Source organism: Nomia melanderi, chromosome 4 (genome assembly GCF_051020985.1).
Source record: "Nomia melanderi isolate GNS246 chromosome 4, iyNomMela1, whole genome shotgun sequence".
Lineage (NCBI taxonomy): Eukaryota > Metazoa > Arthropoda > Insecta > Hymenoptera > Halictidae > Nomia > Nomia melanderi.
Window position 1 is genome coordinate 13,432,031 of NC_135002.1, and position 12,804 is coordinate 13,444,834.

The 12,804-nt window shown below is 38.8% G+C and overlaps 1 protein-coding gene across 2 annotated transcripts; it reads left to right on the forward strand.

The window, feature by feature from the left end:
• The first annotated feature begins 349 nt into the window (after window positions 1-349).
• Window positions 350-12,728, forward strand: MED1 (Mediator complex subunit 1). Of its 2 annotated transcripts, XM_031972960.2 has the most exons (8): window positions 350-609; window positions 908-1,053; window positions 1,139-1,272; window positions 1,354-1,492; window positions 1,568-1,787; window positions 1,874-2,099; window positions 2,182-2,413; window positions 2,486-12,728. In XM_031972960.2, exons 1-8 carry the CDS (start codon window positions 579-581, stop codon window positions 6,806-6,808), a joined length of 5,451 nt encoding a protein of 1,816 aa, XP_031828820.1. In that variant the 5' UTR covers window positions 350-578; the 3' UTR covers window positions 6,809-12,728. The 2 variants fall into 2 exon arrangements, with proteins under 2 accessions (XP_031828820.1, XP_031828822.1); XM_031972962.2 differs by lacking the exons at window positions 350-609; window positions 908-1,053; window positions 1,139-1,272; window positions 1,354-1,492; window positions 1,568-1,787 and having other exon boundaries at window positions 1,988-2,099; window positions 2,169-2,413.
• The last annotated feature ends 76 nt before the right edge of the window (window positions 12,729-12,804 follow it).

Consider the following 12,804-nt stretch of genomic DNA (forward strand, 5'->3'; position numbering starts at 1 on the left):
GATATTTAAATATATATTTTCCATTAATTATTCGCCTTCATAGAAAAGAATTTATATTTTAAATATAACATCATGTAAATATAATAAATTTTACACGGAAAGAATACAAATTTTTTAAGGCAGATCGTACATTATTAAGGGTAATAATGGTGGTAACGAATGTAGATTATATTCTCGAAAAAGCGTAATGACTAAATTTACTGTAATGTAAAATAAAATTTATTATGATAAATAATATTATGATAAGAATTTTGTCTCAATTTTTAGAATATACAATGTTCAAATATAGCCTGGGTAGGAGAGGATGAAAAAGCATATTTTAATAACACGTTACAGAATACCCCCTCCTAACTCATGCCATGGACGATAACGCCTATATGTAGAAACGTATGGCTTTTAAGTATAGTTGCTGTATTTGTGCGTGAAGGTTAGGAGCAGTTAAGCGATCAAACGTGGGTTAGGTGAAAATAACAGCTCCTGTCACAATGTAGTATATAATAATGTTGTGATATTACGAAAACATACGTATATTGATATACGCGTATATTTCGACATCCGTGTGATCCAACACAGAATACATGGATGTTGCGAACGGACAAAAGCCCCTTAGTGAGTGTGAAAATTAGAATTTATTTAATACAAACCACGCTAACTATACAAGCTTTTCTTAAACGAATAAGATCGTTATTATATTATTCGCAGTAATTTTGTTTATTACGAAAGATAAATCAAATTTTGATCTGATGCATGTTTATGTTCTGTGTATATACATAAATCAAGATTAACTGTATTCATAATTAAATAATTATATTTACGAAGAATTGCTCGAATTATTTATTGAACATAAGTTTATCTATTTAGCTATGTTTAGCATTTCACAAATGTTTGTATAAATATTTTTATATAGGTGGGCAGCCTACTGCCCCTAGTACTTCAGGAGTGGATAAGGGGAAAGAGTGGCAGATGGAATTGCTTATGGAAAAATTACGCTCTAAGGCTTCCACATTCAAGTCTTTGGTGGAAACTGCCAAAAATCTGCGTATGGCTATGCTGGTAAATCATATGTAACATGTTGTATAAATCATTTTAAAACTATAAAATTCAAAAATTTAATCAGTTGCATTTATTACAATAATAGGATAAAAGATTTGCCATAGATAGTGCTGAAAAAGCACAGTTACAAAAATGTTTGGATACTTTGCAACATTCCATAAAAGTGACCTCCTTACAGTCCATGGTAGAACGTTTGGAGAGTTTAACCAGACAATTAGGGTAAATATTAATTATTCAAATGTGTTATTAAGAAAAAAAATCAAATAACTTAAGTAACATTTGTGATCTTTTGGGTTATAGCTTAAAATTTATGATGTCTGGTCCACCAGGGACTGAGTTGTTTATATCTTCAGATATGTTCTTTTTGGAAGTTCTCTTGGAACCAACAGGTGTAGTTAAAGATGTAAAAATTCATCATGAAGGAAAAAATGAACAGCAGGTATAAAAGAAACTATTTGAAAACATTTCAATTCATATTAATGATAGTTAACGTGTCTTAATGATATATTTACAGAGCTGTGATGTGTTGGTGTCTTGTTTGTCACGAGGAGACTTCCTTGATTTTACAGTACAATTAGAAGGTTTAGCATCAATATATCAACTGAATGCAGATAAAAAAGTGAAATGTAAAGCATTCAGTGCTTTACAGTCACTGGAGGCTGACTTGGGTATTTTAGCTCAATTGCAGACATTTATCAAAGAACCCTTTAATCTTGTTCATAAAAGCCCAGTTGGTTAGTTCTAAAACTTAATATTGCTAATATCTTATAAAGAAGAATTAAATAAAGTTATCAAATTTACAAAATATATTTTCCTTTAGGAATCCTTGAACGAAGAAGAGGGGGTCATGCCATGAAACTTACATACTTTGTTTCTCCTTATGATTTAATAGACCAGGAGAATCGTACCTGTGATTCACTAAATTCAGAAGTAGTTATTAAACGGAAGATTGGTCATTCCGTTACAGTTTGTATGGAAGGTTCCACTGCTCACAAGTTGCCTACATCTAGTATCATAACTGTAAATAGAAGTCCTACAGGAAAAAGGTTCGTGAACTGTTAAAAGTTTGAAAGTCATTTAATTCAGTCTAGTATAATTTTCACCTATCTGATTAGAAATTATTTTTAGTACTCCATCCTATGCTCCATTAACTGGTACAAATTCATCTGTATTACCTGCTTGCTTCGTATTGAAGCTTGTTAAGAAGATGCCAATGTGTATGGAACTGTTACGTAGGATACAAAAGGTTACAGAACTTGAATGTGGAGATGTATCAGCTCCGCATCCGTTACTTAGTTTGATTGTTCAACATGCCAGCGATGGCCAACTGGATTGTCGGAATAACAGGGGACTCTATGTTGTATGTAAATTATTTTAAATACTTCTCGAATATCAAGATTGCTTACTATCTTGTATATGTGTTTTGTTGTAGACATTACCGGATCAGCAACATTGCTATTTCATGACGGAGAACAAAAATATGGAAGGTGTGTTAGTCTGCAGTATTTCTTTTACGCATCCGGCACACGTTCCACAGATCTTAGTGTATTTGCGGCAGCAAGCACTATTTAATACGTTAATCGCTAGCTGCGTTAGATCTATGGCTCGTCAAGATCCAGAACACGCGACTATATTTGAAGTGAGTGCTCTATCATGGCAACACATATCGGTAAGTTTGGAGCATCCTTTCGAAGAGACAATGGCGACGGCTGAATTGGATTTGACGGATATCTCCGCGTTGAAGTGCAAATTGTATGGCATCAGCATTACAAACACGGAGCGAACGTCAGATTTGACTGGAAAAGTTCTGCAGAAGTGTTTAAGTATTCCTTTGACAATGAGAATTCTCATGAAATCGTGGGAAAGCCGTGATGCTTTGAGCACAATGAATAATATGAATAGCGGAAACGGGAATTACAATGTGAACCTTGGCTCCGGAAAAGATCAAAACAACCAAAATGGTTCTGGAATGCCAGACTTCACTAACGGCGAGGCAAAAATCAAACAAGAGCCTGGTTTGAATAATGGAAATGGAACAATGGGAAGACAACAGTCGTCGCAACAACAGCAACAGCAGCCGCAGCAGCAACAACAACAACAGCAGCAGCCTTTTTTAGATGCCGGAACGGAGAATAGTATCGGTTTTCCGTCATATTCCGGCCAATCCGATACCACAACTACTGCAATGCTAAATCCCCTGCAATTGGGAGCGTTACTTGGACAGGCAAAAAACCCTTTAGCCAATCCTATAAATGAACGTACGAAAAAGACGCGCAAAAGAAAAACCGCGGACGGCATTTGGCGTAGTCCTAAGAGAAAAGGAGACGAGACCGCAGAAATCTTATTGGAGAGCTCCAGTTCGGATTCGACGCCTTTGGGTACTCCCACTGGTGGCAGGGAGAATTTGAATGAAACAAGAACGTCCACGCCGACATCGGCAACGAGTTTAACCAGCGGCTTGGATTTTTCTAACCTGGACCCGACGGACATTTTGGGAACAGATAAAAGCTCCGATTACGATTTCGACAACGAGAGTGAGATAACGGAGGTTCACGACTTGCAAGACGTGGAAGAATTAATTAAAAGAGATCGCAAATCAAGGAAAAGAGAAGAGAAAAAGAGCCCGATTATATTCGAGGATAACAAAAGTTTAGTGCCGCCATCAGTAAGTATAACGCCAATATCAAGCAGTAATTTCGGTCAAACTGCGAACTATAACTCTGTACTTACGGGGATGGGTTTGGAAAGGAGACCAGGTATTGAAATAATACCCATCGCATCGTCGCCTCAGACTACTTTACCGAGTTCTATTACTATAACCCCAATAGCTGGCCCCACGCAATCTAAGAATTTGACGGACGAGCGTAGAGAGAGAAAGAGCTCAAAGGGAAAGTCGACGGAGGATAAAGGAAAATTGGAGAAACGACGTAAGCGTAAAAGAGAAGACAGTCCTATGGGACCACCGCCGGATAAGATATCGTCGAAGCAGGATCCTTTGTCGAAACCGGTATCGGTTAGCATCAAACCGACTGAATCACCACCAAACTTGGGCTCGCGGCCGTCTTCGCCAGCGTCGACACTAAGAAAATTTAGTCCGTCTCCGACGCATACCAGCCCACTCGCTCTTGTAGGTAAGTCCAGTCCTACATTGAAACAGTCAACAAACAAGCCAGTGCAAAGCCCAAAGCACTCTCCGGTCTATAGCAGTAGTCCCAAGCATACGCCGGTGCCTGCGAGTGTGAGCCCAAAACATGGAACGTCGTCGCCGAAGCACGGTAGCTCAGCCAGCACCGGTAAACCGAGCATGTCTGCGCTGAAATCAGCGGCAAATTCTCCTTCTAGTAAAACCACCGATTCCGGACAATCCAAGATAAAGTCTTCCTCTTCGTCCTCGAGCAAAGACTCCAACCGCGACAAGGAGAGAAAGACATCATCGTTAGCCTTCGGTGGATCGAGCGGTCATCAGAGTCCAAAGACAAAATCCTCTAGCGGTAAGTTAAAACAACTGGAATTAATTCCTAGCGGGGAAACGCAGTCCACCTTGCCAAACAGTGGCGGTAGCACGCCTCCTTCCGGCAGTTCGGAGCTTGGGAAGTCTGCTATCGCCCAGCAACAGGCGAGAAACAGAAAGGGTTCGTTGAGTGCCGTCATCGATAAATTGAAGAATGCTCAACACTGCACGGATGATAGCGGCAACGGCGGAACGAAGTCTACGACCGGGAGCGGAAATTCGAGTGGTCAAAAGGAGAGAAACGTTGGTAGCTCCTCGACCAAGGCTGCCGAGGGGAAGTGCGTCAGCAAAAATTCTTCCATGGAGTCGAAGAATCCTGCTGAGTATATGGTAAAACATAGCTCCGACGGGATGAAAATAACGATTAACAAGACTCGCACAAAGGACTCGAAGTCCGGAACGAACCTTAAACTGTCTTCGTCCTCCGCGTCCGTTGCAACTGGTGCGTCTTCGAGTTCATCTACTTCGTCCACCTCGATGTCGGGTAACGGTTCACCGAAAACGCACACCGGGTTAAAACCTGGGCTTAGTTCTGGCCCAGCATCGAAAAAACCTCCGTCTCAGACGTCTCCAAAGTTGTCTGGCTCATCGTCTTCCGGTTCTGGTAGCGGTGGCGGTAGCAAAGCAACACTGTTAGGTCAGAAAATATTATCGGGTTTGAAATCTATATCAGGACCGAATTCTAGTAGCGGTAATGGCGCTGGAGGAATGAACGTCGGTGGTAGCGGTAGTAGTGGACTACTCTCGAAAAGCGTTATGTCCTCTAAATCTTCATCGAGCTGTCCCAAAACAACTAGTTCAGGTGTGACTGATCTCAGTCGGAATCGCGACAAATCTCGGTTATCGAAGTCCGGCGACAAAAGTTTATTTCCTTCGAAAGGTATCGGAGACACTAGAAAATCGAGTCCTTCCGGTCTACGCGAGGAAAGCGAGAGTGAAAGAGCATTTAAGCTTTTGGCCGCTCATGCCACTATGTCGAACTTATCAAGTTTACCTAATATGCCACCACCGTTGGTCGTCGAAGGGCTCATGAAGCAGTTGGATACTAAATTCCAAATACCTAAATTATCTGCTCGAGCTAACGCGGAATCTAGTGATAAGAAGTCCGAGAAACTTTCCATGCTGCCTGATGCAGGGAAGACTTTGGACAATATAGCGACGAAACAGACCATGGAGCCTGGAAAAATGCAAACGATATCGAACACGTCATCGACGACCGCGAAAACGGTGTCGGACGATCAATCGAATCAGGGTAGACGCGATCATGTACAAACGAAGCCTGACAATCTTTCCATGACAAGCACAGCCTCGGTAATGTCTATAAATCTCGGTACTGATAGTACCAGTAATCTCTTACTGCCACCTTTGACGAGCAACAGTTCGCACGACATGGACATTCCCACGAATCTGTCGATGCAGTCGACGGAGAACGAGTCCCGCGATTCGTGCAAAGAGCCATCAATGAGTAGAAGCAGTACGCAGTTTCTGAGTAGCACTCTGAACTCCACGACCGGCGGCAAAGACGATGCCGCTGGTAGTGGATCAGTAATGGCCGTTCTACCTAAGGGTACAGACACTCAGTCTACCAGTAAACCGGTCTACTCTACCATGATGGCGACAGGCACTATACCCAGCGGGAACGGTACAAGCGTGCCAAGCTCCGGCAACGGGAACTCGGAGAGCTTGAACTTGAGTATTAAACCGGTGGACGCGAACATGACGAAGTACAAGTCGGACGAAAAGAAGCAACAGCAACCGCAGCAACCGGCTCAACCAGCACAACAACAGCAGCAGCCGCCGCAGCAGCAATCCCAGTCGCAGCAGCAACCGCAGCAACAGCAGGTAACGTCTTCCGGAGGATCGTCGGGTTCCTCTTCGTTAGGAGCCACCGCGTCTTCAGAGAGCACGTCGAACACAATGAAAACGTCCGGCACCGATATACCGTCAACGACGTCTCAAGAGGCTGCCGAGATGCTGCTGGACTTTTCCACTCCAAAGGACGTGGCGAAGAGTTTGAACTTCACGAGCATTCCCGAGAGGGCGATGACGCAGGCCGCCTCGGTGCGTAGAAACACGCCACCACCGCCTCCCCCCGCCTTCCCTGCGAGTCCTTCCGTGAGTGTGCACATCGTGAAAAGTCCCGCGCCTTCGCCGAGAGTTATCCCGCCATCGCCTCACTCCGCGTCTCCGTGCATCACTGATGACGAGCTCATGGATGAGGCGTTGGTGGGAATGGGCAAATGAAGGTTACTGAAACTCTAGATTTAATTTTATCCACGAGCCACGTTGCACGGGCCCACAATGGCGTCCTGCACGAAGTAATGCTGCCTTTCCGCGCGAATCAGTGTTTCTCAAACTTTGATTAATTTCCACGTCTTCGGTACCAGGGATTCGGGGCTGATTGTTTGTGAAACACTGATCAAAATTAGTCGAATGATTCTTGGGAAGTTGCGCGAATTTTGGTGACATTTGTTTCTATACTTTTTATTAGCAAATTATATAGGAGAATCTAAATACCTCTGTCGAAGGTAGGAATGCAAGAAAACGTATGAGACGGAAGTTGTACTGTTGGAGGCGATAAATAGGGTCAAATAGATTTTTCAGAAATCAAACGTCAAATGAAAATCACTTTTTATGTGACGTCATGGATTTTGAACTTTGACAGAGATATTCGAGGATTCTGTTTTGCATGATTGACGCTGTATATATTGTGCATTTCAATGTTCTTTGTACAGGAACAACTAGGAAGAGGCTATCCTAATGTCTTTTATTGGATTAATGTTCACAAAAGGAACGCCATGACAACTTAATTATTGTTTAATATACCGTATGTCTCTATGGCGTGATGGAGATGGAACTTCAAATAATAGGATGAGAACGTTAGAATGTAAAAATTGATGAACCTGACAAAGCATTTCGTAATTGATACACGTTTATATGTTTATACGTCTGTATGAATTTTAGCCCTTAATTTATTCTGAGTTACTAACTATTTGTACTGCACATTCTATACTTTTATTGAAAAAATTGTTTTACATTTTAATGTGTATTTTGCACAAAATAATTTTACTAATCCAAATAATAACACGGATAGAAATCATCTGAAATAAAAGACATTTTTCTATATCACGTTGAACTATTGAATTCACGCATAAGTCGTCTCTTTTTGTAATGTTAAGACAATAGAACATAATCGTGTAGCTGATTTCTAGAATGTCCTATTCAAGAAATGATGAAAATGGTCTGTTTCATGTAAAAACGAATTAGTGTTCAAAATAATTTGTTTTAACACGAGAAACGAATGAATTCATTTGATAAAATAATAACGAAAATATATTTAATTATACTCTTGAGATACGTGTTTCAATTAAAACAAGCAATTTTATTCTTATTACCGAGAATTAGTAAATCAATAAACTTCGATAGGACGCCCTGTACATTGTTAAGACTTCGCAATTTTTCCTGAGATGTCCTACCGAATAGTAGATGTTATTTGCGTCCTCATGTGCGAATACTGAGTAAGTTCAATCTTCCCGTGCGTAGAAAAAAATGATACATAATATTTTTAAGCGCTACAGTGTATCAAAGCGATTTATTATTATATATTTGTTCGTTCGCCGCGAAACAAGGACTCGAGGTTAGCAATAAAACATTTGTTTATAGATTTTTAAGGACAAGAGGGGGTGGGGGTGAGGGAGCACTATAAAAGAAAATAGTAAAATGGTCAAAATGAAGAAAGAAATTTACAATATTTATAAAGACATCGTGAAACGAATGTGCGATATTTATATATAAGGTATTTCTTAATTAGTTTATTTCATATTAACGAAATAATCGTCGATCAAAAAGAGATAAAACTTTCCAGAACAAAATATTCAGCAATTAAAGTTCATTCAAATTAATATCACGAATATAATTTAACGATGGTACAAGTTATTGTAGAGTGCGAATTTTACATAGTTGTTACGTATTTCATCTCTGAGAAACAAAATTCAAACAAAAAGCGATAAAGTTTAATCACGTTTTCATATTATTTTGTATAAATCCAACGAAATCTTTCTATTAACATAAATACATTCTTTAACTCCTACAGTCAGTTTATAAAAATGTCTTTGTATAAATATTCGCAGTCCAGTCACGAATAATATTCTCGATTTTTCGTTTGTTGTCTTAAATAGACTGCGTTCGATGTACTGTGTATATGAAGAATTTTTCACGAGAAAGTCTGAAAAAAGAGAAATGAGTAACCGTTTATCGAGTCCTTTATCTTTAACCGTTTATTTTTACATTTATTTTCGTCGTCTACTTTCCTATGATAGTTTTGGACGTTGTATCTATGTACAATAAAAAAAATTAGCACGATGTTCCCTCCGTAACTTCGCGCTTTGACGACCCCCTTAACGTCTCATTTTGATTGCCAATGTTTCGTGGTGCAAGTCGACAGGTTTTTGGAAAAGAGAAATAAAAAATAAATGTTTGTTAATGTGAGTGATGACAAAGCGGCCTCCACTGCTCCTTAACGTTTTCCTGCACCTCCAAATTTCGCGAAGTTACGGGGTGCATACTATTGTATTCCGACATCGCGAAGCTTGTATGTACGTTAACGTTCTACGTTTTACGTAATCGATCGAGTGAACCGATGATCTTGAGTGATTACTTCGTTACATTGCACATAATACTCGCTCGATTCGCAAATAAAATACTTTGTAAAAAGGCGAAGATTTGGTACGATTAAGCGTGGGATTCTAGTGTTTGTATTACCGATTAACCCGTTGCCTTATGATCTTGTCTAATGGCTGTGTCTACCACGATTACAGTAACTACTTGCGACGCATGAAAAATATTTATTAATAAATTCGATCTTGTTTAACGATCGGCTGCAATTTAAAAAAAGGACGCGATGAGAAATGTTTAGAATAGTGAGATGTCTAATTACACTTGTACCCAGTTTCTATTGCACTGTACATACGCTACACACATCGTTGTATACGGAACATTGTTTTTTTTGCGTATTGATCATGGAATTCATTTAACAAAAAGTAACACAAATGTTTAAAGGAATTATAATTTTTTGTAACGAAGCATTGTCGATATTGATAACAATTTTCGATTTCACATCGAATCATTGTTTTTATTAATTTTCTTACTGCATTAAAGTTATATTTTAATTGGAAATGCATCGTTTAAGAGATTAATTTGTTCTCTCTTGTATAATATCTAACAGTGTTGATAAATATTAGCTGTATTTATGAGTAATTCTTGAGATACTTTCACATGATTTTGATGGAAGTAAATGTCCAAATTGGAAAAAAGCGAATTAGTCATTTATATACCTAATGAAACTTCAATGAAACGCTATTTCTACATATACCAATTTAACAATATATAAATCGAATACTATTTATGTAAAAATATTGATGTCTTCGCAATCGTCAAGATTATACTATCAAACTCTATACAACAATTACAAAAAAGGTTAGTTTCACTTTCCTTTTGAATCGACTACTTAAGGATCATTTAAGATAAAAATTTAAGGAACTTTATTTCTCGTTGAACTGTACAAACAGGTTAAAAGTACAAACACAATGATTAATGGAACGTGCAAAAGATATTTTTATAAACGAGTTTGAGAAATTCGTAGTTTCTTAGTTCGTTAATTTCTGCAGTAAAAATGCATGTGAGCAGTTTAACCAAATTAAAAATGGTCTTACCAAATCACATTTTAATTCTGAATTAATCTGACAATTTTATCATTATCTACAAGGTCTACCTTTTATCATTAAAGACATGCTGAATTTTTAACACCTGGCACTTTAAATAATGAAATTGTGTAAAAAATGATTATTCCTCTGTTCTCCTTGAACAACTGAAAATCTGAACAAATGCCATGTTCTTTTGTTTACTTTCAAGTTCCATTAATCGTTATTCATATTATTACTGCCGTTAAAGATGAAAATCTGAATACATTCGCGATCGAGAGGCAACGGGTTAAAATAACCGAACACCGTGACACTTGTGTTCATTGAGTGATTGCGTTGAAACAGAAATTTCAGGATAATTTGAAACTTTGGCAGGAGAACACGTCGCAACGAAAACACTGAGCTTATGGAAACGGGAGATTGTTTTTATTTGACGCTGATGATATTTCTCTCGGGGTTAAACTGTGCAACGGTTTAACTAAAAAATGAAGAAACAGGGGAGGAACGTGGCGGTAGTGGATATTACGCGACAAGTAAATACGACACGTATTTTCAAAGACGAAGCTTTAATCCTTTGATCGATGGCGCTTAATTCCCCGGGATTAAGCAACAAGGAAGCAAATATAAAATCCTCTTTTCTTTTCATTACGTGTACCGATGAATAATCTACTTTATCCATTATGAGATAACAAAAGAGTTTATCTCTACCTCATGGTGGACCCTAAAAGTTGACGACTGGGCTATTCATGACTCACACTGAACACTGTATATAAGTGTTAGTCAACGTTATCATTGGGATAACCCAGTCATCATTCTCTCATGGTTCTACCACTAAGTAGTTTATACTAACGAATGACGTAGACTGCTAGAGCACAATGGCAAAAACGAAAATATTCATAACAGAAGATACATACAATATAGTATTCTGCAATATTCTAAAAAAAAGATACTAAAATAGAACAAAATATCGAATTGCTCATTGGCACGTCTAACAATGTAATTCGAAGTCTTTTTTGTATAATTACGTGTTCGTCTTCTTTTCGACACGAGTTGAAATTTGAGTAAGTATCTTCCGGATGTGAGACAAAGGATTGAAATTTCGATCTTGTGAAAGCGAATGCGTTGTCTTTGTACAAATTAGGCGAGAAATGTTTCGATTGAAAGGTTGAACGATGTTTAGCGAAGTCGGTGGTGTGTATTCGGCGCCTGAGTTCGGTTCAGGGATGGCGGAGGTTATGTAAAGAAGATGGCCGAGTTATATGTCTGTGCCTATTCATAATGTTAGAAACAGAATTGAACGATTGCCATCGACGCACGACGTATGCTTAGTTTCCACGTGTAACTGTATATTCTACGGTGAAATTGTATTTTTCAAGCGGGAGCGCCGCATAGTAGACAATACACCTTTGTCTCGACGGGGAGTCGCGGACGCCTGTAATAAAATGTAAAACGATGTTTCTGGAGGGAAGTTGTCCGGTGCTCTCGGTGGAATGAAAAAAAATATATCGTTTATTTTTTCAATGCCCACGAAACGTGTACATAGGCCGGGGAAACGTGTTTACGCTGGTGAACAGTGCTGTAACGAAACAGAAACGACGACGCGATGAAGGATCGTTGCGATCTCGATCGACGAGAAGTGAAATGTATGGGAGGATAATCGATTCTATTTTTAATTATTTATTCCGTGTGCAAGGAATTTCTTCTTCTTCTTCTACTACTTCTTCTTCGTTTAAATCGGGTACACGTAAGGACGTTCGAAAACTTTCTCAGCGAATCGAGTCGTCAGTACGAAATCTGCCAGACTGCGTGTCGAATGTAAAAAGAAAATTATAAAAAAAAAAGAGAACGATGTTATATTAGTGTTAAAAGTTTGAATCCTTCATTATCATGGCTTCCTGTTTTTTGTCACGCGAGGAAAGCTAATTACCTACCACATAGTATACAATTCTCCGGGTGAAGTATTAAACCTTGCTCTGTGTGCTCTATAAAATGCCTGCATTTCTTTTGTTCGAAAACATGATTTCGATTTGTCAATTCTACGGTCGGTTTTGCTTTGTACACAATTTTTACCGTTCAAGTGTTGGAACGTTCTTACCTTTCCCCATTCCGGGGGGAATCAATCGTAAAAGCTAACTGATTCTAAATGTCGGAGCGCGAAAACGGCAACGCGAGAAAATGGTTGATGAGAGATAAAAAGGAAACGATTTTATACAGTGCACAGAATATGTTATTCCTCTATGACACATTGCGAGAAATGAAAATTTATGAAATGAGAATAATTTTGTATAAATGTATAACCGTATTAGCGCGTGTATGTACATTTACGTAATTGAATTGTATAGAGAAACACAAGAAAGATCTATATACATAATTGATATCTTTATCGACTACGAGTGTCTTGGAAACACGCCGAATCCTCGAGACAAGTATGTAAGCCTTGATAATAAAAACTATGTCTTTTGGAATGCTGTCGACCGCGTTTCTTCGATTCTGTCTGTCTATGAATCAATAGAAGAAGGACGGAACGAGGGGAAACTACAG